The sequence below is a fragment of the Leopardus geoffroyi genome, chromosome B1 (genome assembly GCF_018350155.1).
Source record: "Leopardus geoffroyi isolate Oge1 chromosome B1, O.geoffroyi_Oge1_pat1.0, whole genome shotgun sequence".
Taxonomy (NCBI): domain Eukaryota; kingdom Metazoa; phylum Chordata; class Mammalia; order Carnivora; family Felidae; genus Leopardus; species Leopardus geoffroyi.
In genome coordinates this window covers 164,952,725-164,978,830 of record NC_059327.1, presented here as the reverse complement: position 1 = coordinate 164,978,830, position 26,106 = coordinate 164,952,725, and the positions used below count along the sequence as shown (strand labels likewise).

Genomic DNA, 26,106 nt, shown 5'->3' with positions numbered 1-26,106 from the left:
CAGGAAAGATATCTATTCATCTCCAAAATGCCTTACATAACTAGGAAAATGAAAACATTTTCTGGGTCTCCACATTCACAAAAAAACCATTTACTTACTCATATTGGTCTAAGTTGTTCGATTTCTTTCCCGTTACATAATTACTTGGGATGTATCCTTCACTCCTGGAAGGAAGGAAAATACTTTTAAGTAAACTGAAATTATTTTACTGAGAAGTTATTAAAAGAAAGATTATTGCCTTTATGAAATCATTAAAGCATTATATTGCCTACAGCTTCAAGAAAAACTAGCTAACCCCCAATAATTCAAAATACCTATAGCATTTGATGCTTTACAAAGTACTTCCTCGTTTGGCCTTCCCTAAAATTGTGAGGTAGGCAGGTACCCACTTCCTGGTGGGGAAAATGAAGCTTAGAAAGATTAAGGGATTTTCTTCAGGTCCCAAAGCTAGTCAGTAACAGGGTCAGAACTTAAAATCTGAACTTGTGACTAGGTTCAGAGCTCTTCCTAACATTTCACGATGCTTCCCTTGAATTCTTGGGATGTTTTAAAGAAATCTCTATTTGCGAAAAGTGAAAATGTTGGATAAAAACACCCGTCTTATCAATAGTCCCAAACATCTGTGGAGAGCATTGTTTCACAGTAGTCCCTGACCTCTATATCAACATCACCTGGGCCACTTGTTACAAAGGCAAATTCTTGGGTCATACCCCAAGGGAACTGAGTGAGAAGGCCTATGTGAGGCCAAGGAAATTTCAGTTTTACCCCTCATAACTCTTACACATTACAGCTGAAGAAGACCTCATACCTGAAATCTGTTAGAGAAAATCTCAAATGCTCACGAAGAGGTAACTATGTGAGATGACGGGTCTTCTAATTTGATTGTGGAAATCACTTCACAATGCATACATATATTACAACATTGTGCTGTACACCTTAAATATATGTAATTTTCACTTATCAATCATACTTCAATAAAACTGGGAAAATTTTTTTTAATTTAAAAAATTTAATTAAAAAAATTTTTAGCCAAAAAAACGCCACTCATAATAGGTACACTCTTGGTAGGAGCCCAGATTATCAGTGTAAGATAAAAGGCATACATGTATACAATTTTAAAAATTGAGTAAAACCCTAGTAATCTTAAATTTGAATTTGGGGGCGCCTGGGTGGCTCGGTCGGTTAAGCGTCCGACTTCGGCTCAGGTCATGATCTCACGGTCTATGAGTTCGAGCCCTGAGTCGGACTCTGTGCTGACAGCTCAGAGCCCGGAGCCTGTTTCAGATTCTATGTCTCCCTCTCTCTATGCCCCTCCCGTGTTCATGCTCTGTTCTCTCTGTCTCAAAATAAATAAACGTTAAAAAAAAAAATTTTTTTTTAATTTGAACTATTAGTAAGAACTCATAATACACACACACACACACACACACACACACACACACACACACACGTAGCTCTGTTGCACTGAAAAGGCCTAGAAACAATGACAATCAAGTAGTAATTAGAATCCTAGCACTCTGATTATTGTCCAAAGATTAACTCCCTAAGAGGCAGCATTCCTCGGGAAAATGACAAATTGCAGGTTTGGCCAGGAAAAATACAAGATGAACTTGAGCTGTTTTATTTTACCCAGAAAGCAAGGAATCTAAGAAAGATTAAAGTGATCCCAACCAGGAGCACCTGGGTGGCTTAGTCGGTTGAGAATCCGACTTCGGCTCAGGTCATGATCTCACAGTTCAGTAGTTTGAGCCCCATGTCGGGCTCTGTGCTGACAGCTCAGAGCCTGGAGCCTGCTTAGGATTCTGTGTCTCCCTCTCTCTCTGCCCCTCCCCTGCTCTCTCTCTCTCTCTCTCTCTCAAATATAAAAAAAAACATAAAAATTTTTTAAGTGATCCCAGCCAAAAACAGCTACCACTCACCTATGATGGGACAATTCAAGCAAAAAGAATAATGACTGCAATGGTTGCAATATGCATCCATAATAATACTTAAAAAAAATAATTGGGTACCATTGTTATCACTAGAGGAAGCTCAGTTATCAACGCACTAAAATTGGTAAAAGGAAAGAATCAAACATTTCTCTTGCCTTTGCTGCACAAACTAAATGAACTGGCTGATGAGGCAGTTCTTCTTTAGAGAATTAATAAATGTAGATGGAATGACAGAGTCAGGAAATTATCATTTTACAATCCCTAATGAAATAATGGATCTAAGCAGTAATCACTAGTGAATGCCAAAATCATTAGGTGCAATCCTGATGAGTTTTTTCATCACCTGAACCACTGAGTAATCTTCACATCATTAGAAGTGGGACAACCAGATATCAACTTCTAATGTGATCAAGCCTCTAGATTACAATTTGCAGGAAATACAGGACACAGAGACATATTAGATGATGCCATGTGAAAGCATTTAGTTTAATCTAGATTGTGGCTCATTTCACAGGGTAAATGACCGGGTTTCATCAATAAATCAAAAAAAAAAAGGATGGGGGCTGTTGTAGAACAAAAGAGAGACCTATCAGCCCAAATGCAGTATGTGGAGCTTGTTTTAGTCTTACTTAAACTGTATAAATACATATTAGAGCTACTCAGGGAAAAATGGAATTACATAATTGGTACTATCCTTAGACCTTGATCAGAGAGGTCCCTGTCGTGGTCTCACACTTCTAAGAGCATGCTAAAGTCCATGCTCCCTCAGTCCTCCTCTAGACCATCATCTGGGTAACTAGGACCCCCAAACTCTCTGTCCATTGCTAAGACCAACACAGACCTTTCACCTTGCAGACTCTGAAAAGTAAATTATGCTAGTTATGTGCAACTCCTTCAGCCCAGGTCCAAGGGTGGCCAAGTTGGGGAGTGGCTCTTGTAAACTATTGGACAGAGCTTAGACGTATGGCTGGGAGATCCATATGGTACACGTGAGACAGAACTGAGGTAGAAGGGAAGCGGAAAGGAAGGTACCCCAGGGAGTCAGCCCTCCATGCACTGTCACCTTCTGGCATGGGACTCTTAATTCAAACCTTGCCTCCTTGTCATTTTGAAGGTACGTTTGTCAGGTTAGAGGATAAATGACATTTTATTGACCAGTTTGTCGGCTTGACTTATAACTTCAAAATACTTAGATACATGATATGTGGGCTTTCATTTGTACTCTTCTTTCAGTCCTGAAAATGCTAGGGGAAAGTCTACAGATGGTATTTTTTTTTTAATTATCATGAAGTATGATAACGACATGGTAGTTGTTCAAAAACATCTTTAGCAGTTAGACTTGGGGATGAAACTGACAAAATGATTTGAATTTACTTTTAAATACTCTAGAAAAAAACAACTGGGAAGATCGGTAAATCAGTCCACAAGTGAAGCGAGGAATAGAAAACCGGAATTGAGAATGGGGCAAGGAGGGGAGAAAGTAGATTTGGAGGGAGGGTATGCTCTGTCCAGGGCAAAAAGTCCTCCTCTTTTTATCCACAAGAACTCAGAATATAAACAGGATTATATTTCAGAGGCAAGCAAAGGACAGAGTTTCCTTAATGAAGCCTAAAGGATGCTCATCCTCTACATTTACCCAGATCTATTCATTACTTACCAATAATAAAGTTGAAAGGACGGTTCCTTTAAATCCAAAATTATCTTGTATAAATAATGCTTGTTTTTAAATTTCTTGCATATATGTGTGTACATGTATTTTATACATACACACATGCATGCATGCACAAGCGTACACACACCTTCTCCCTCTTAGAAAAATGTCAGATTACTTACCTCAGGGGAGAAAAGCCTAAAATATCATTCCCCCAAGATAAAAGTTATCTAATTAAACATCTAATGAATGAGAAAGAGACCAATGAGATGCATTCTAATTTCTGGAAAGAAGTGGTTGATCCATTTACATTTATTGAGTCATTACTGAGACTACATTTTGTTACTGCAAAGTAACGATGTGTACTTCCATTACTTGCTGGCTGAACCAGTCTCATTACATGATTGTTACAGACGATTCTCTTCTTGCTCAGCACTTCACCCCCGCCCCGACCCCCCGCTCTGTGTGTCATACACAGAGAGGAAGCACTTACCCGTATTTATCTCTTGCTCTCCACCAATGAACATCATTCTTTTCTAATATAATATACTCTTGGCCTCTCTCTAATCTGAGATCATGTGCTTCTGTCGCTTGGAAATCATACATGGCTACAACGATTTCTTCACTATTATCTTCTTCCTCAGGCGGAATTGGTGGGGGAGGCCTTCGCTAAGAAGAGGAGACAACATCTGAAAATTTAGTCATTCTGCTTGAAACTGGGTACGGAATCAAACACTAAGTGATCCACCCAGCACCAGAGGATAAAGCAGAAACCTCAAGTCTACATAATACATAAACTCCTGTGAGTTTAATGATATTGATGCTACTGGACCTCTCATGAGTTTCAGAATATAGGACACGAGCAAAACCCCTCTTTAAACATCACACAGCCTCTGCTCGGTGTCAAGGTTGGCCTTCCAGGGAGAGCTAAGGATAATACGGGAGTAGAAACCAAAGGCCTAACGGTGGACCCACCATTCAAATGGCCTGCAATGGGGAAAAGGCACACTAGGGAGCGAGTCTTTTACCAGGTATCCTCTCAGTCAGAGGAATTTGCACTTTTTCGTCCCTACTATGTGCAAGGCACGCACTTAGTACCTAGCACACTTTTTCTCCTTTATTCTTAATACTGATCCCATGAAATAAGAGTATAAAACTCCCATTCTACAACTGAGGAAACTTGGTTTAAGGAATCCACCCAAAGTCACTCGTACCAGATTCACATTGGATCAGGTACCGTCTGGGTCCAAAGTACCCCGTATGGTGTTTTCCACCTCACCCACTCTTCAAAAGCCTATCATTAAATCACTGAAGTCACTTCCTCGGCATAGTACTGTGGTCTTAAGCCTGAAATAGTCCTTTAACGTCCCACAGCCCTTATACAAATCTTGAGGCCAAAATAAAAGCAAAATGCCACATGAGGAAGGGTCCCCGATGATAATATCTGATATAATTAAATTAATGTCATTTGACACCAAAAAAATTCAAAAATCCATAGTATATCTGTTTGTGACATGATACTGGGTGGCGGGGGAGGGGGGGCAAAGGGGCAGAATCACGTGAATGAATATAAACTTACTTAACAAACTGCAAATGCTTCCAAAAGGCAAAGTCCACCTACCTTCCTTGTTTCTGGTGCTGGAGGTAGTGCTTTTTTTATACCTGCAAATGACAACAACAAAAATAGGTCCAAATGCCATTTACCAACGATTGATAGTTTTAACAAAAAGTGAAGATGAACAGAGACCCTAAATCTACCTGGACTCTCTCACTCTGGTGCATGCGGCTTGTATCACTATTTCCGAAAAGACCTTAAAATGCTATCAAAGCAGGTTTGTTTTTTTGCCTTCCTGAACAAACTACAGACATGCCGTAGGGATCGGGGCCATGACTTATTCTTTGTAAACAAGTAAGAATATGACAAGTTAAGAAGCTTCCGCTCAGCAAGGGAGACCATCAACAGAATGAAAGGCAGCCTACAGAAGGGGAGACAATGTTTGCAAACCACGTATCAGATAAAGGGTTAATATCTAAAATATACAAGGAGCTCCTAGAACTCCATAGCGAAAAAATTCAATTAAAGATGCTACAAAGGACCTGAATAGACATTTGTCTAAAGAAGACATACAGAAGACATACAGGCCAACAGGTACATCTCACATCTGTTAGAATGACTATTATCAAAAACACAAGAGAGAACAAATGCTGGTGAGGGTGTAGAGAAAAGGAAACCCTCGTGCACTGTCGGTGGGAACGCAAACTGGCACAGCCACTGTGGAAAACAGCATGGAGGTTCCTCAAGAAATTAAAAACAGAACTAGCATATGACCCAGCAATCCCACTTCTGGGTACATACACAAAGGGAAGGAAATCAGTACCTTGAAGAGATAGCTGCATTCCCATATTCATAGCAGTGTTATTCACAGTAGCCAAGGTATGAAAACAACCTAAATGTCCAGCAACAGATGAATGGATTTAAAAAAAAAAATGTGCTGTGTATGTATGTACATACACAATGGAACCTTATTCAGCTTTTACAAAGAAGGAAATCTTGCCTTTTGCGACAACATAGATGAACCTGGAGGGCGTTATACTAAGTGAAGTAAGTCCAGACAGGAAAAAAAGACAAACATCATGTGGTATCACTTATATGCAGAATTTTTTTTAAAAAGTCAAACTCATGGTAACAGAGAGTAGAAAAAGTGGTTGCCAGGGGATGAGGGTTGGGGGGAAGGAGATAGAGATATTGGTAGAGGGCACATATTTTCACTTAGAAGATAAATAAGGTCTGAGTGTCTAATATATAACATGGGGACTACACTTGATAACACCGTAATGTAGAACTGAAATGTACTAAGAGAGTATGTGCAACTTAAATACTCTCACACATACACATAAAAAGGTATACATGTAAGGTAATAAATGTCTTAATTAACTCGATGGGAAGGATCTATTCATAATGCAGAAGTACATCAAATCATCACACTGTATGCTTTAAATATCTTACAATTTTATTTGCCAATTATACCTCAATAAAGTTGAAGGAAAAAAACCTGGGGCACCTGGGTGGTTCAGTCAGTTAAGCTTCTGACCCTTGATTTCAGCTCAGACCATAGCCCCTGGACAAATTCCATGCTGGGTGTGGAGCCTGCTTAAGATTCTCTCTCTCCTTCTCCCTCTGCCTCTCCCCTGATCATGTTCTCTTTCTCTCTCAAGAGAAAAGAAAAGAAAAGAAAAGAAAAGAAAAGAAAAAAGAAACAAGAGGGGCGCCTGGGTGGCTCAGTCGGTTGAGCAACCAACTTTGGCTCAAGTCATGATCTCATAGCTCATGAGTTTGAGCCCCACATCGGGCTCTGTGCTGACAGCTCGAAGCCTGGAGCCTGCTTCGGATTCTGTGTCTCCCTCTCTCTCTGCCCCTAACCCACTCACATTCTGTCCCTCTCTCAAAAATAAATAAACATTTAAAAAAAAAAAAAAAAAAAGAAAAGCTGCTGATGGTGCTACATTAGGCTTATGCTTTTAATAGAGTCATTTTAAGTAGGCTTCCTTATTATGATAAAAGTTCTCAAAAATAGACCTTTTGATTCCATGATATGGCCTCCCTGCTAACTAAATATAATTATTCTTACAAAATACACTGTGCTAGAAAATGTAAAGGCCATTCAAGATGGCCTTTCCAAAATCAAAATCAAAAATCAAAATCAAGTCACTGTTTCACTATCCCAATAGCATGTACATCCTACATACAATATAATTATAAAATAAAATAAATACTTACTACTCTCAAAAAGATTGTATTTTTCACATCCGGGTGCTAGTTTTTCAGTTTGTCTACAACACTGGTAACTTCCATCTGCCCAAAATTTAGGATGATATTTAATCATAATATTATTGTTGTTCTTGATTTCTGTAATTCATAGACACATTAAATGATCAGTGAAATACAACAGAGATGATAGAATGTTTTGTAAATAACACTGTTGATCATTCTTTATTTCTCAAATACTATGTTTATTATAAAAACACCTTCACAACATCATACAACCCAGCATTCAGAAAATCCATATGGTTCTCTTTCGCCTTTTTTTTTTTTTGGTGAAGCACCCTTGTTAGCAGAAGTGACCTCTGCTAGACCATGATGGATAAACACAAAAGTCAGCCCACAACCAAAAGAAGGGATGAGGACTGTCCAGTGTAAACCACCCATTTAAACACTGTATTCACAAGTCAATTCATCCATACCAAATGTTGACTAAATAGGCAATTTCTTAGCAAATCAAATCCTGTTATCCTAAAAGCCCAGATGCTTTATCATCTTTAAATGCATTAGGCATTAAATGAAAGTGTGTGTATATATACATACACACACTATGTATATACCACTAGAAGGAATCAGATTATAAAAAAGGAAGCTCTCTTCAGCATGAATCACGGTAACAGAATGTCCTTGGAGAAACACTTACTGTAGCTTAAAAGATTATAAATGCAAGATACATTAGCTGTATTTCTTTTTTAGTGATAACATCCTAAAATTATTTAGAGCTAATATGACATGAGTTTTACCTTCTTTTAACTTCTTCACCCACCGGTCCCTGCTTTGTGCACTAGGTGCAAAAATGTAAAGTGTGTTAGCATCATGAACAACCTAAAATAAAACAAAATGTGGATGAGGTGAGTAATACTTAGGCACAGCACTTCTGCCTAGCACAGAGCCTTTGGTACCACAGGCGCCAATGAATGATTCTGAAATGATCAAATAAAAGTCAATCACTTCAGATCCAAAGAACCCACATTCCTTCCTTACAAAAGCATACCTATTTCTTCATGTCGACATCAAGTGGGACACATATTTTGCAAAGGACTGTGTTTTCATAGAAGAAAAAATATACGGAGGCCAAGATGCTTCACTAATCTTATTTCTCACAATCTAATTAACTGAAGATCCCGAAGTAAATTTGGTGTCTCGGGGATTATTCTAATCTAGTATTTTTCTGAATAATATTTTACATGAACGGACTACTCTCTCAGTTTCACTCCTACACCTTCCTTTTGCCACTATGAATAACAGCAGTAGCTAACTTTATTAAATACTACCCCAACTCTATACTATGTGCTTTACAGACATTAACTCAATGAATCCGACCATCAAGCCATCAGTATTTACATTTTATAGAGGAGGAGACTAAAGGGCTGATCTCCAGACCCTCCACTCCTATGTAACTCCAGGAAGCACCATTCATACAGAACATGCTGCACATGGTGTCCCCCCAGTGCTGTGCTCCTTAACCTACCCATTGCCATTTGGCTAATCATCCAGAAAATCAGGATCTGACCTCAGAGTCCAAACCTTGAACCACAGTGCCTCTTTTACAGGTAACTCCTGGTGAGCAATTAAAAGTCTTATTCTTAATATTTAAAAAAAAATTTTTTTTTCAACGTTTATTTATTTTTGGGACAGAGAGAGACAGAGCATGAATGGGGGAGGGGCAGAGAGAGAGGGAGACACAGAATCGGAAACAGGCTCCAGGCTCTGAGCCATCAGCCCAGAGCCCGACGCGGGGCTCGAACTCACGGACCGCGAGATCGTGACCTGGCTGAAGTCAGACGCTTAACCGACTGCGCCACCCAGGCGCCCCCTTAATATTTTTAATATAGTAATAAAATTCAGCCTGGGAAACTAACCCAAGAATTTTCTCTTTGGTCTGTTGTCACTTTACCCTTGATCACAGTCACAAGGCAAAAACATCTTGATGGGCTACAAGCAAATACAAGGCTAGAAATCTCCCTTCCGACACAGAAAGACATATGCCACATGATCTCACTCTATGCAAAAATCTAAAACAGTCAAATTCATAGAAGCAGAGAGTAGAGGAGTAGTTGCCAGGGACAGGGAGGAGGGGGACATGGGGAGATGTTGGTCAAAGGGTACAAAGTTTCAGTTAAGCAAGATGAATGTTCTGGAAATCTAATGTACAGCATGGTAATTACAGTTAACACTACTGGATGGTTTACTTGAAATTTGCTAAGAGGGCAGGTCTTAAGTGCTCACATACAAAAGAAAAGAAAAAAGAAAAGAGAAAAGAGAGGGAAGGGAAGAGAAGGGAAGGTAAAGAAAGGAAGGGAAGGGGGGAACAAAGGGGAGAGAAGAGAAGGGAAGGGGAGGGGAGGGGAGGGGAGGGGAGGGGAGTGGAGTGGAGGGGAGGGAAGTGAAAGGAAAGGGAAGGAAAGGAAAGGAAAGGAAAGGAAAGGAAAGGAAAGGAAAGGAAAGGAAAGGAAGAAAATGCTAACTATGTCAAATGATGGATGTTAATTAGTTTGACTGTGATCATTTCACAATGTACACAGACACCAAAACATCAAGTTGTACCCCTTAAATATATACACCTCCTATGTGTCAATTGTCCCTTAAAAAAGCTGAAAAAATTTTTTAATCAACGACCACAGCAATGCCAGGAAACTGTAGTAGTAAGCATGACTAAAAACCCAGAATTACACTTTGGTAAACACATGGCAACTCACCTGAAATGGATATTTGTTTTGGCAGGGAACGACATCATCATCATTCTTCACTACTTCCACACACTTGATTTTTGAAACATCAATAAATCCCTTTCTGTATTTTTTCTGTTGAAAGATAAAAAGGAGGGTGGGGAGGGAGAACCATTACAATTATAAGACACAAGACAAGAGGTTAATAGTAATATCTGTTAATGAAATCACTGATTCAAAATGTTACTATTTCCTTAATAATTACCTAAATCAGGTTTCCATTTATTGTCAAAACATTTCAAACTACTAACACTGTGAGAATTGTAATAAAAGCAATTATTTCCATTTATTTCTAAAGATGAAGTTTTCTTATCCTTGCCCCCAACACTCTAGAACACATAAATTGACTCCCCCCGCCTTTTTTTTTTTTTTTTGTCACCCTCCCCTCTCAGACTTAGATCTTTTCAATTTCTTCAGCATCTTGAGGTCAGCACTCCACCCCCACACCCTCACCCTGCCAGAGTAGCATCAAAGACCAAATCAAGCAAAACTCCAGGGAGCTGATCACAGATGCAAAACTCCAGCCAGTTCCATTTTCCCCTGCAGCACACAGAACCAGGAGGGTGGGAGGTGGATTTAAGGTGTTCCCATAAAGCTTCCATTCTCATTCTATTGTTGGATGGGCTATTTGGCTTCTCTACTGCCCTCTCTCTGCTCACTGCAATTCTGGCTGCAGCAATTAAGTAAGGCCATTTCAAGACCTCCCTCCGCCCTTATGTTTAGTAACCTCACACCTGAGAATTTGTCAAAGGGGGGGAAAAAAAAAAGAGTACAAAGTAGTGTATGCGAACATAAGTTGATATAATACACCCATTAAAAACCACTACAAACTCAATGTAGAAATAAAAAAATGTTTCCTGAGTGATACTAATAATTGATATACTCCACAGAAAAAGCTGTATAAAGACTAAAAGTTACCTTTGGGAAGAGGAGGGTAGATATTCGTATGATGAGGAATAGAAGAAAAAGTAGAGAAATGAAGAACACTGTAATATTTGGGGTGACCTCACCTCATCCCTGGCACTGGTCATTCTAAACTGCTTCATTAAATATTCTGGAATTGCCCTCTGGTCACAACCTTTGGGCCCTCTATCCTCCTCCAAGGAATCTGCTCTGCATTTTTACTGTCACCATAAGACTTTTAAGACCTACCCACTGTCCCAGACCACCAGCTCCCATCTGATAGAGGACTAGACTCTTCTGGAGGTCATTTCATCATAGTAGCCTCTTTCTCTCTTTCCTCTCTCCCCCAACTCCTGCACACACGCCATATATCCTTTGGCATTTTTATCAGCCCCCAGTTCTATCCACACCCTCCCTATTCCTTTCTACCTGGCTGCAGAAGGTCAACAATAATCCTAATTTTCCTCTCCATGCCTGCCCAGGCCTTCACTGCTGCTCCTTCGTTCCTCTGTGTGTCTCTAATGGCAAGAACCTGGTGGGCTCCATGACGACCACCGGTCTTATCAGAACTACAAACCCTTCCCACTCCCTTGGTCCTAGGAGACTGCTTTATGGAGATGACAGCAGCTATCCCATGAGTATACTTCCAACTTCCTCCCTTTGTAGATCAGGCACTCTAAGATTTGTCCTTTTTTTCTTCTCTTTTCTTCCGTCTCTTGGAGACGATGAGGAAAGTACAGCTCAGAGAAGTTAAATATATCAATTACCCAAAGACCCCAAAGCCCACTAGACCCTGGGATACCCCACAGTTGCAAACAAGTAACAGCGTTAATGAAGCCAAGTCCCCGGGGGGGGGGGTGGGCAACAAGGATTCTGAGCATGGACTCAGCTTTCGCCAGGGTAGAGAGAGGACATTCTCCCCGGTCGTGCTTTTCTGAGGGTCTTACTTCTACCAATAGACACATTCGGACCTCTCCCATCCACACCAAGAACCCTTCTTCTGGCCCCTGCTACTGACCTCACTTTTCCCTTCCTGAAAGAGATGATGACTCCCCCCTCGGCCCCCATTTCCTTCCCACCCACTCCTCCTGCTTAGCCACTTGCAGTCTACCTCCCACCTCACCACAGCCTGCTCAGCCGGTCTCAAAAACATCACCAAACCCAACAGTCCGTGCTCAACTGCCATCCACTCAGCCCTTTGTAAGGCATTTGCAAGGGCCAACACTCTCTTCTCTCTGAGCAGCCTTGACTTTGGGCCGTCCTGGTTTTTCCTTCTCTCCCTGCCCTTCAGCATCCTACAAAACAACACCTGTCCTGTGTCAGCAACTGTGTCAAGAAGTACACAGTCAAGATCAGCGAAGCTCACTCCCTGAGCAGATAGCTCAAACCCTGTGCCATTTAATCCTCACAGCTACTCTGTGTGGTAAATCTTACTAGGCACATTTTGCAGAGGGAGGAAACTAAAATTACGTGACTTGCCCGAGTTTGCCTGTAGGAGAGACAGACACGGTATTTATTATACAATGCTGTAATAATTATTACAAAAGATTATCTTTTGTAATAAAAAAGATGCTCAGGGACACAGAGGAGCTGAGGCTTAAATTCAATGACAGTTCTGGAAGAGAAATTCTGATACATGATAGGGAAGGAGTAAACAGCACCCACAAAGAAAAACATAATCCAGAATGGGCTCAGTCGTTTCACATGTGAAATGGGAATAATAACGGCTGTGAGAATCAAAGGAGTAGGTATTTCAAAGTGCTTAGAATAGTGTCTGGCCTATGATATGATATCTGGAAGTGTCTGCTACATAAAATAAATAAGTCACAAAAAAAGATCAGTGCGGCAGAAGCACAGGGTGCGTGAGACAGGACAGAAAGGTGAGCGGGGGCCAGCTTGTATATAGAACCCAGTGCACAAGTGTCAAGAGGTCTGGTCAGACACGGCCACCCATCCTCCTCCTGGGGCCTGGGCCAGTCGATGGGAGGAAGAAATTGCCACGGTACCAGCCTCCTTTTAATAAGTCACACATGCTCAATGTAGAAACTGTAGTAAATGCTAACAGCACAGAGAGAGTCAAATGACCCTTAATCTCCCAACGCTGCAGAAAAATCACTGACATTGCTCACAGGGGTCATTTATCACCTGCCAGCTCTCTCAGCCCTTGAGCGATAGGCTATATATGGTCTGTTTCCAAGACACCCATCTCCACCCACCACCTGCCCCTGCTACTAAATACAGCTGTTAAATGCAGGTCAATCTATGCAGGAAAATTTAGGATGGCTTGTATACTGGGTTGACTTGTGCCCCCTCAACTCATACTCTGTGATACATAATAATATATAGATTATATAGATTATATATATTTGCGATCTACAATCTACTCACATACCGTATTAATATTGGGGTTTGCAGATAAAGGTTCGAATTTAAGTTGCTCACGCATGATTTTATCTATCCCACCAGAAAACACGGATCAGACACCAAGCACACATCGTGTGCTGCAGCTGCAAAGTTACGGAGGGGGGTAAGGGTCTCCCCGAGAGGAGTTCACAATACTATCTTGGGTGAAAGGAGAAGAGGAGGGTGATTCATAATCAAATAATGAAGAAGTCAAGTGAACGCATGGTGTGTTATGGAAGGGGGCAGTGACTGGGCCAGGAGGAGTGAGGAAGTTTCAGGGAGGAAGTACGGGTTTGATTTGGTTTCTAAAGGATAAGTAGGAGTTTTCCTATAGAGAAAGTAGAGAAAAAAGTTCCAAGCAGCAGAAGCAGCAAAGGACTCATTTAGGGAACAGAAAGAAATTCACTGTGGCTCAGAGTGGTTCAGGGGAAGTACAGGAAATGACATCAAAAAGGTTATTTGGGACCAAATTAGGAAGATGCCTATATGCCAGGCTTAAGAGTTTGGGATGAAGAGTGCTATGTTGAGGTTTGTTTTTGAAATACTGATTATTAATGGCAGGGTGACAAATGGATAGACACAGGGAGGCTAGCCAGGAGCCTGTTACGGTAGTTCAGGTGAGGGATGGCAAGGTCATGAACCAGTCAATGGCAGTACGTCATGTGAGGAAAGCAGGGACACTGGAGCATTAGAAGATAAAGTCCACGTAACGCTGGCATCAATTAGATGTGGGGATTCAGAGAGAGGAAGGAGTTAGGAAGCCTCAGCAGTTTTGAGTCTGAGTGACGAGTAGACTCCAGTACCATGAACTGCCATAAAGAACACAGGAGAATCAGGGTTGAAAAGGCAATGTCGGGAAATGTTGTTTGAGTTGACTATTGGACAACCCACTGGAAATGTTTAGAGGGAATTGAAAATATGAGGCTCAGCAGCACCTGAGTGGCTCAGTCGGTTAAGCGTCCGACTTCGGCTCAGGTCATGATCTCGCGGTTTGTGAGTTCAAGCCCTGCGTTGGGCTCTGTGCCATCAGCTGGGAGCCTAGAGCCTGCTTCAGATTTTGTGTCTTCCTCTCTCTGCCCTCCCCTGCTCTCATTCTGCCTCTCTCTCTCTCTCTCTCTTTCAAAAATAAACATTTAAAAAAAGAAAATATGAGGCTCGTACTCATGAATGCTTATCGCTTTCTTTATAGTAAAGAGAATTCTGCTTTTCTCAACACGTATATGGGATATATAGTAGAACCTTATTCTAAACACACCTCAGGGAACCCTAGGAGATTAGGCAAGGTTGAGGAAGAAAAGGTTTGGAAGGATTAAGAGACTTGCTATAGGGATCCCTAAGAGTTACTGAAAGAGCCAATGTGCCCTCTTAACACCTGGTCTTTGCACTCTGGTGAACAGAGTCAACACAGAGAAGGCACATATACAGTTTTTTTCTCCATTCAGACTATTTATCATTTCTTCAATAAAAAAAATTACTTCATGACTACTGAAGTATGCTATCCATTATTGTTACTATTGTGGCCCAAGAAGAAATATCCAAGGTCATTCCATTTCTCATGTGAAGCTGCCCTTTTATTTATATGGCCTTCACCCTGCCCACCAGACTGAAAATCACGAAAAAGCTGAGACAATTTTGAATCATCCAAGCTGAAAAATCTGCCTGGCACTTAGCAGATGTTTATTAAACAGTGTGCTGAGCCAGTCTGCAAAGAAGTATGCGTGACACGGGGTGTGTGTGTGTGTGTGTGTGTGTGTGTGTGTGTGTGTGTGTGTATGTATACACAGGATATATATATCTCTTCTCTTGCACATCGTCTATATACTTTACTGAACTTGAAAATGAGTTATGCAAAAGCCATTTTACACATTTTCAAACCAGCATAAATGGGGAAACTAGACCTAGACATGAATGATACTTGCTTAAAACCACACATCAACTGAATGGCAGAACTGGGAGGTAGACGCAAGAGATCCTGTCCCCCAGCAAGTCTTACAAGCTACCCTGTTTTCCTTTAATTTCCAGAATACTCAGTATTTTAAAAATATCAATATCAATGCTAAATTAACGAAATAAAAAAAAATTTTAACGTATACAAGCATCCAGGCCGGCCACAGGTAAATTTGGAAAGTCAGCCATTTATCTTCAGGAGACTATCTCCTCCTTCTGACCCTACTTCCCAGGCATCCTGAGTCCCCATTAAGCACTGTGAAAGATCTGGCAGAATTTTCCTCCAATATCACAAATGATCCCTTCTTTTTCCCCCCATCACAGCTTTTATTCCTAATGTGGCTATTCCCAGCAGCATGCCGCAGAAGAAATTTGCTGGATGAATCACCCTTGCATTGCAATAGGATCTCAGGTAGAGGGTATGAGCTGTGGAGACTGGGAGACCCTGAGTCACCCCTCTGCTTTGCCACTTAGAAGTCGTATGGCCTAGGGTTAGGTCTGCCCCCTCTCAGTTCCCTTATGTATAGGAATAGGCTTTTAGCAGGAATAAAGATAATGCACATAGGGGCCTAGCACAGGGTCTGGCATACAAAGTCACTCCCTAAACACAGCATTTCCCATCAATTAGTTTTCACAACAATGCTGGGAAGTTGTTATGAAACTGAGCATCTGAGTGGTTACAAGATTGGCTAAGAGGCTGAGCCACAATTGAACCCAGAGTTCTCAAAAACACTAAAGCGTTTACCTGACTCCAGGTCTCTCAAACTGGATATTTTTACAATCTTATTATAAAAAATAAAATTATCAAAATCGAACAACTGTGGAGCACTCACTATGAATCAGGAACCGTGTTAACCTCTTCACATGGATGACTCAATGACTCTTCACAGCATTATATGAGAACTGTTGTCATCCCATATAACAGATGAAGAAATCAAGGCTTAGAGGGTATAATTAATTGCCACACGTCACACAATAAACCAGGATTTGAACCCTTGTCTAATTCCAATCTTGACTTCTTAAGTGCTACACATACCTGACTAACTTGATATCGTTTGACTAAGCCCAAACATGAAATAAGTGGAAATTTCTTATGCTTATAGCTCATAACCCCTCTGAGACCAAAGCTAGTTCACAAATTAAATAGAAACAAAACATACCAAAAATACAATTTAAATTAATACTACTTGAATGTGATGGATGGATGTTCACTGGAGTTGGATGTCTCTCCCAAAGCCACTTCTTTCAGCATCACAGGCTTGCATTCCTTTGGGCCTTATGACAACCAGTTCCAGCTTTTCTCTCAATTCCAACTACAGGGAACCTCTGCATGTACGCTCGCTGCCATCCTAGCATTAGGCCTCCATTGGGCACTACTAAATTGCTTAGTGTTTGATCAGCCACTGTTATTTCTCAATAGGCCACAACAATTAAAACATCATCATAGATATAAACTCAAAGATGGGCTGCTGGCAAGGCACGTTCAATTGACAAGGGAACCACCCAAAACATACAGACAAAAAGTATATTTTATCTACATATATGTATGCGTGTAATATCGTATATATGTATGTGCACACATGTTATATTGCTGGGAGAGTTGTATAAAATATTGCCATGGAATTAAGAACACATTTAAAATTCCTAGAACACACAGTCCTCGACAGACGGGTCACATCAAAATTTACTGTTCATATTCACTGCATTCCATCAGGATGATTCCTTCATTCAGCCACAGTCATTAAAGATGGACTCCAGCTTCCTCCTACCACCGGCAAGACACAGATACCAAAGAAACACCATGATGGAGATAAGCAAGTACGAAATTTCTTAGTCTTAAGCAGGTTACAACCAGACATTTGCTAAGGTTAAGGAGAAGAACAGTAATTGTTTACATTGAAAGTTCAGATGGGTCAATACTACACAGCTAAAGAGTTGCAGTCAACTCTTGAAGAAAGGAAAGAAAGAAAATGACGCATTCTACTAAAAATCTCCAATGAGTCAAAAGGCCTATTCTATTCACGAGGATAGTTCTTTCCCCTTTCCACTCAGGACAGAGTTCAAAGAATGGGCCTAAGTGCAGCAAGCTATGTTATTCACAAGAAACAAGAAAAACCACTTTGTGCGTGTGTGTGGATCCCGAGAGCAATATTGATGTAGACCATTCTGGCATCAGAAGTAGAACAAATAGAATTTAAAGTCATTTCCCATTTTATAATCCCATGATAAAATGTCCCCTCTTTACCACAGACTGAATTCTAGTGAAAAATGAAAGGAAGTAAAAACAAAAACTTGGCATCTTAACATTCTTTCCTCCCTTTTAACCAACTTATAGTAATAACTGACGTAGGTGCTTTACATTTTATAGAGTGATTTTACACACAAAAAGAGCCATCATCAACAACAACAACAACAACAACACCCCAGCACTTTTACCTAAAGCAGCCAGTCATTACATACATAAGCATGGTTTAATTATGGTTTTCAACATAACATCCAGCATAAAAACAGGATGGTGAAAGACTGCTATAAATTAATTATAAGGAATTTGAAGGCAGGAAGTTCCATTTCTGAATACACAGAGTAATCTTCATATAAGATAATGCTGATGTAGGCAATTATAAGGTTTCTAGAGGTACTTTTTCACTGTATTTAAAAAGGTTTTTTTCTTGAGTAGTCATTCCCTCTTAGGACTTTTCTATACTTCTGGCAATTTTCTCCCCAAATCCTCTTTGTGGTCCAAGAGCACTTCTAAAAACTGTGACCAAGTATTTTTATTATAGTTGAAAGCAAAACTTACTAACATGTGTTTTCAAATAAGTCTAAAAGTGATTTACTTAGTTTAATTCTTAAAATTGGTAAACATTAGAATGAGTGAGGTAGAGATAAATGTATACGGATCCTTTACTTCATAAATTTCATGTAAACAGACTTCCAAATTCAAGCAATTCCAAACCTAATAAATTCAATCCAAACGTTGAAAATCCCCTGGAGCAGAGAAGATGCCAATGATCTCAGATTGCCACATTTTCTTCTTCTTCCTGGGTGCCCAACTAAACTGCATTGTCTCATCTTCATGCATTTAGATGAGGGCATAGGACTGAGCTCTGGCCAAGACAGTGTAGGCGGCAGTGATGTAAGACCACTTCCTGTCCTCTAAAACCTTTTATACCATCCTCCGTGTTCCATCTCCTCCTTTGTGCCCCCGTGAGATGAGAAAATCCAGTGGAAGATTCTAAGGACCACAAGACAATGGAGTCTAATGGGTATAAGGTTTCTTTTGTGGGGTGATGAATATGTTCTATAATTGATTGCAGTGATAGTTGCACAACTCTGTGAACATATTAAAAATCACTGAATTATGGGGCGCCTGGGTGGCGCAGTCGGTTAAGCGTCCGACTTCAGCCAGGTCACGATCTCGCGGTCCGTGAGTTCGAGCCCCGCGTCGGGCTCTGGGCTGATGGCTCAGAGCCTGGAGCCTGTTTCCGATTCTGTGTCTCCCTCTTTCTCTGCCCCTCCCCCGTTCATGCTCTGTCTCTCTCTGTCCTTAAATAAATAAAAAAAAAAAATCACTGAATTACACAATTTAAGTGGGTGAACCATATGGTATGTGGATTATATCTCAATAACGCTGTTCTCCAAAATGAACAAAAAAGACACAATGGAGTCACTACATGTTAGACACACGGATCCCTGAATCACCAAGTGGAGGGTAGTTGTTATAATGTAAGCAAGAAATAAAATTTCTGTTGTGCCTAGGCATTGGGTTTTGGGGGACTGCGTGTTATAGCAGTTAGCTACCTTTTACGGTACTTTCTAGAATAAGAAGATCTCACATCTCAGCTACTTAATACTTCAGATTCCGCATCCATAAAGGAAACAAGAGAACCAAGTCAGTGTTTCCCAAAGTATGGTATGTTGGTAACTGAGGTGGTTTTAGGTGGAACTTGGACAAACATTTGTTTTTATTGTTTTTAGTTTCATGGTTACCATTTATTAATGGTTTTCCGTTTACTGAGTGATACAGCTGCCTTTCAAAGTTAAGTGTATTTAAGGAAAAAGAACACGGAAGTATTTAGAGGAAACATTAAGTCAATAACAGCACTATACAGATGGCACATATATATGCCCAAATCACGTAAGTAGCAGGCACAATGGCTGAAGTTTGGGCAACACTGGGTTAAATGACCTCTTCACGTCCAATGTTAACGTTCCTCGATTTTTGTTATTTTGTACTTGTCACTGTATTCCTCCAATACCTGGCCTGCCCGGTATACCTCCCATTCCATGAGTTAAGAGTACACTGGGGTTACTGACTTGCGTGTGACAAGATTCAATCCACAGGTGTACATTCGGCTAAAACACCATGAATGTGACACATCATAATTCTCGGCTACCTCTCTCCTCAGAGACATGCATTCCTGCACTATTCACTATTCCCAAATGCCTACTTGTTCCTAGTTCACCAAGTTTCAATATTCCTTACTGATAAGCTACAGAAGATGCACAAATAGAGAATGGGTTTTTAAAGCAACATTTGAATTCTGGGCCAGACTTCCACTTGGACACATTTCCTGCCGAAGGCGCCGTATAGGTAAATGTTTTACTGAAAAATAAGAAGTTATATGAAACCTGGTGTTCGGATTTGGGCTCTGAATCTGGCGGCGTAGGTACAAAATGATGAGACTCCCTGGGTGAATTTAAATATACTAAATCAGAGCATCTGATTTAGTCCATATTTGAATAATAAACACAATAATAGGTTAACCCTTACACAGCACCATGTGCCGGGTACTATCCCATGAGTTTACATAAACTGACTCACTTAAGCCTCCTAATAACCATTATATGACTCCATCTCTCCAAAAATGTCAAGAGCAAAAACACTGGAAAATCTGCAACGGGGTCTCAGTGGCAGAAAGGGCCCTCACGTGGCAGATCTGTCAGGGAGGACAGCCCATGGCCAGGATGTAGTATAGGTAATGCCACATGCTCAGCATGCTGAGTTAGATATCATCAGTTTCTGGGTGGTCACAATCATTCTTCCTTAATATTTATGTTTATAAGCACAATATCGTGGAAATACTTCATTTCTCTTGACTATTACAATTTGAGTATGTATGTTGATACCTGGAGCTTGGTTCCTATCATCTAAAACAACAGGTGTTTATCAGATTATAAGCATGAATTATAGAGTTCTTAAAACATAAATTAATTCTATTAATTGCTAGACCTAAACATTCATCTTTCATGGAGCCTCCTTTGAAAGAGACAGAAGCCCACAGAATCACCTTCTACACTAGATTCTGATTAACTTTGTAACTTTATCACCCCAGGTTTTTATATTTTTTTTATATTTATTTATTTGAGAGAGAAAGACAGAGCATGGGGGGCGGGGGGACAGAGAGAGAGGGAGACATAGAATCCAAAGCAGGCTCCAGGCTCTGAGCTATCAGCACAAGGGCCCCATGTGGGGCTTGAACTCACAAACTGCAAGATCATGACCTGAGCTGAAGTTGGACACCCAACTGACTGAGCCACTCAGGCACCCCAATCTCAGGTTTAACAAAGCTGTCTTAATCCTCACACGTTTACTACAGTCTTCCCAGGTTCACATGAAATCTTACTGGGAGACAGATTTCTCTGTAACTCCAGGATTTCCAGCTAGAGTGATGTCAGATGCCTCTTTAGCAAGAATTTAGAAATATGGGCTATACTTCCTACCTGCTGAGACCTATAATCTAGGGAGTAAATAAGACACACACACACACACACACGCACGCACGCACACACCCTTTGTTGTCTAACAGGACTAACAAGGGTTCCCAGCCAATACTTATTTTAAATTTGGGGCAAGAAATAGAAGAGTAATCACAGAGAAAGCATTATCTTGGGTCTGCTGGGTCTCCAGGGTGCCAGGCAGTCACAAGTCCAGAGACAATGTGGCGGATCCACTGCTAGAGAAAAGGGCTGGATATTTCTGTCTACCTGAGAACTCTGCCTACAAGAAGGTGAGATCAGAAACAGACTGACCAATGACAGTGATGAGAAGAGGCTAAAAACTGACTTTAAATATAGGGGTGCGTGGGTGGCTCAACTGGTTAAGCATCTGACTTCAGGTCAGGTAATGATCTCGTGGTTTGTGAGTTCAAGCCCTTTATTGGGCTGTCTGTGGTCGGCAAGGAGCCCACTTCGGATCCTCTGAATCCCCTTCTCTCTGCCCCTCCCCCGTTTGCGTTCTCTCTCTCTCTCTCTCTCTGTCTCTCTCTCTCTCAAAAATAAACACTTTTTTAAAGTGACTTTAAATATAAAGTCAGAAATTTTTAGGGAAGAAACTTGCAAGTTGATCAACTTCCAGAAAAATTTATGTGAATTATGCGTGCAACAATTAACAATATTGCTAGAATCTCTTTATTAACTTACTGAACATGCCACAATATTTTGAGTCCTGTTTTAATGTTTTAACATAGCACAGTCGATGCATCATAACAGTGGAGAGCACAGACAGTTTCAGTGTCAGGCAGGCCTGTGTTTAAATGCCAGATCCGTGGTCCTGTGCAAATTAACTGACCTCTTTTAGTCTCCATTTCCTCATCTGTAAAATGGGGATATTAAAATAACCTAACCTAGATTATCATGAGGATTAATTTTGACATGCTCATAAAGCACTCAGCACAATATCTGCCCCATCGCCATCACCAATATGTTATTTCAGCATAATTATTTTTGCCATTAAGAATAAGATTTCTACAATTTTTCAACATTTAAACTTTTCTCCCCCAAATATAGTCTCTAATTTTGTTATAGAATTCAATAAGAAAAAAGACTTAACAGAAATCTTTTGAATATTTTATATTATTTCTTTAGGTAACATACCAGTATTTCTTCACTTTCTCTGTTGAGGAATCCATAAATATTCCAAGAACTCAAAAAATAGAGGAGTATGCAATTAAGCTTGACCACAGTGCATACAATATCACAAAGCACACTAGGAAAAGAGGATAATAGCAGAAATACTTTTTTGCCTTAAGCAAAATCATATTTTAAGTAATTTTAAAAGTAAGTTAGTCTTGGGGGCACCTGGGTGGCTCAGTAGGTTGACTGTCTTGACTTCTCAGCTCGGGTCATGATCTCACAGTTCATGAGTTCGAGCCCCACGTCGGGCTCACTGCTGTCAGCCTGTCAGTGCAGAGCCTGCTGAGATCCTCTATCCCCCCTCCCTGCCCCTCCTCCACTTGCATTTTCTCAAAATTAAAAAGTAACTATTCAAAAAAAGTAAGTTAGTCTTACATATCAAATTACTATAAAAATGTAGAAAAAGTCCAGCAACTACTTAGGATAATATTTGCTGAGCATTTACTTACTACATGCTAGATAATGTGCGAAGCACAAGAGATACGGAGATTTAAAAATACGCCATTGTATTTACCCAAGATAAATGAAAGGTATCTGACCATACAAAGACATGTACAAGAATATTCATAGCAGCTTCTTTCTAATAGCTGAAAACTGGAAACAACCCAAACGTCCATCAACAGATGAATGGATACACAAATAGTGATATATCCATACAGTGGAATACTACTCAGTAATAAAAAAATACAATATTGATACAACCAAATAGATGTATTTAAAAATAATACGCTAAGTGAAAGAAGCTAGTTTAAAAAAAAAATACATGCTATATGAGTTTATTCTAGAATACTAGTAAACATGCAAACTAATCTATAGTGTCAAAAATCAGATCAGTGATAACTAGGGATGGTGGGAATGAAAAGGGAGGTATGAATTACAAAAGGGCACGAGGAAGATTTTGGGGGTGATGGATGTGTTCATTTTATCGTAGTGATGGTTTCACTGGTGTGTACATGTATCAAAACTCATCAAATAATACAATTTAAATGTATGCAGTTTATTGTGTATTGATTATACCTCAATAAAACTAAAGAAAATATGGCCCCTGCCCTCATGGAACTTGAAATTGATTAGGCTTGGAAACTATGAAATTCTTTGCTAATAATTTTGTGTTCTAAATCACAGACTTAAAAAAGAAAAACCAACAAATCCAACAAAAGAGAAAAGTAGGTGTAAAGATTAAGCAAAATGGCACCTGAGTGGTTCAGTTGGTTAAGCATCTGACTCTTGATTTTGGCTCAGGTCATGATCTCACGGTTTGTGAGTCTGAGTCCTGCATCTGGCTCTGCGCTGACAGCACAGAGCCTCCTTGGGATTCTGTCTCCCTCTCTCTCTGCCCCTTTCCCATGCTGGCATGCACATGCACTCTTATGCCCTCTCTGATAGATAGATAGATAGATAGATAGATAGATAGATAGATAGCACTCTTATGCCCTCTCTGATAGATAGATAGATAGATAGATAGATAGATATTTAAATTAAGCAAAACAACTTCACTTTACAAAGGGCCGGAAGTAGGTAATCAATCAGCTCTCATTTCAGTGAAGGTTATACCTTAGTATTTGTCCCAATTTAGAAACAACTCATCCATCCATCCAATTCATCCAGCATTAAATTAATTTCTGGTAGAGAAATAAAATTAATTTTACACCTTCCCCTAAAGTTGGTACCTGCTCCTACCCTCTTCTTTCTTCCGGTCTCATTACTCCCTTTCTCAAGGCAAGCATGATGAAGGCCACCTACTGGAAGCTCAGTGAGGACAGACGTACTGCCTCTCCAGCACCTACAACAGTGCTGGCATGTCATAGCCTGGCACAGGGCAGGTGCTCAATGACTTGGTTGAGTAAGTCAATGAATGGACGAGGACATGCGTGAATAGGTGGGGCTTCGGTAAGTGGACAGGAGGCCTTCCTTAGGTTTAATTTCACATTATCCAGTCAGAGCCACCATGTGACTATTTCAGAGAAGAAGTTGGCTGCTTTCATTTTTGCCATTGCTCTCTCAGATACCTGCCACAACGGTGGGTCCAGGCATGCCAAGAACTGCCAGGATCCAAGAGGAACTCTCAGGATCCAAGAGGCCCTGCTTCCTCGGTCCCCTGTTCAACCGAAGTGTCCTGCCACATGTGAACACCCAACTCACAGAGTAATGGTCATGTTACGAGCCTCCGAGATACTCTGAACTACTGCCAGGGGATCCCTCCTCAACCACAGATGGGAATCATTGGGTCTGACCCTGCAAATCTGTTTACCTTCTGGTTTTTTTAAGCAGCCAAAGAGAAGGAAGGCCCTCTGACCAAGGTTTCAGTTCTTGCATCTCTATGGTTAACACCGACTAGTGGCGCTCTGCTACGGTACCAGGGATTCTGAGAGCCACGTGTACGTGTGTGTGTGTGCATGTATGTCCGAGGCTCTCCAGTGGACACGTCATGTGTGCAGGGGTTTTTTAGTGCCACTTTATCTTCAAGAAAGCCGAAATACCTAGAATCACACAAACAAGAGGAACTTGGGAGACATAAACTTTGTGAGTTTCGGGGTGGGTGAGAGTTACAGACAGCTAACAGAGCAGGACAGAAAGTGCAATTTCCAGGATGGGTGGTGGGGGGCAGTGTCACCCGGTGAGCAACACAGTGGCCTGCTCTGTGGCTTTTGCATGCGCAAGGGACCTACAACTTCAGCACTGGGGGTACAATTCCCACCCCACCCCCAGGAACGCCACCATGGCCAAATGGACTGATGAAGTGGTATTGCAGAAAAACAGCAGCCCTGGGAGAGGGAAGCCCCTGTGGCCACCACCCCACAGGCTCCCCCAGGAGGCCAGCCTGTGACCTGGAGGCAGGTCTGAGTTTCTGGACAGGCGAAAAGTTGCGGGGCTCACGGGCCCTCAAGAACCTTACCTCCACCTTGCCCACACCTGACCAGTTCCTCCACTAAGAAAAACCCCTCTCTCTGCTTATGTGACGTGAGTGGAGGGCAAAGATGCATGCGTGCAAGTATAAACTGTAAATCTGTATTTTCTAAAAATGAATGGAGCTTCGCTAGGATACTGCAAAAGCGGAACATTCACTTGGTCTTTACATAACTGTCTGCAGGACCCCTATATATTTCTCCAGTTCTCTCTAGTGTTAAGAGGATCACACTGCAGTCTGTTTTCTCAATACCTCCAAAATATTAAGCTGCAAATAATGGCAGCTTCTCCAGACCAGCATGCTGCCTCTAAGGAAGCAACATCCCCTCCTTTTTCTTCTTCCCCAGTGAAGACAATCAGCCAGCAGTGCTGGGAACAATGCCTTCCTTTTGCTTCTGTTCAAGCCTGGGGGTGGGAAAGGGAGTGAGAGAGGGTGAAGAGATCAAGGAAGATGGGGAAGGGGGAGGGAGAAGGAATCACCGCGAGAACACTGGCAAGAAAGACAAAATGTGAGTCTTAACGCAAGATGTCTAGTAAGAGAAGAGGAATCACCCTTCAGAAGAGGAACTCTCCCCTCAGAAAGATATTCAAAGAAAAACACATAGATGGCCTCATATGTGTTCCATGGGTTTCTGTGGGTCTGATGGTTACTAATCATTCCTTTACTATGGTTTCTATAGGAATAGCCACTTTGTGTTGCAAATAATCAACAGAAAACTTTTGTAATAAAACCTGTCAACTGGGAAACTTCTATAGATAAAATGATTTTAAAAACAATTTCTTCTGGGGCACCTGGGTAGCTCAGTTGGTTAAGGTCCGACTTCGGCTCAGGTCACGATCTCACGGTTCATGGGTTCCAGCCCCACGTCAGGCTCTGTGCTGATAGCTCAGAGCCTGGAG

At 41.0% G+C, this 26,106-nt stretch overlaps 1 protein-coding gene across 2 annotated transcripts in view; it reads right to left on the bottom strand.

The window, feature by feature from the left end:
• TEC (tec protein tyrosine kinase) overlaps positions 1–26,106 on the bottom strand; it is a 125,003-nt gene that overhangs the window by 25,976 nt on the left and 72,921 nt on the right. The window contains exons 3-8 of one of the 2 annotated variants that reach the window (XM_045474142.1): positions 10,102–10,206; positions 8,146–8,227; positions 7,361–7,489; positions 5,204–5,244; positions 4,076–4,251; positions 99–164 (exon numbers count right to left, since the gene is read on the bottom strand). In XM_045474142.1, coding sequence (XP_045330098.1) covers positions 99–164; positions 4,076–4,251; positions 5,204–5,244; positions 7,361–7,489; positions 8,146–8,227; positions 10,102–10,206 — 599 coding nt within the window. The remainder of the gene's footprint in view (positions 1–98; positions 165–4,075; positions 4,252–5,203; positions 5,245–7,360; positions 7,490–8,145; positions 8,228–10,101; positions 10,207–26,106) is intronic. The other variant, XM_045474141.1, reaches the window with a different exon arrangement.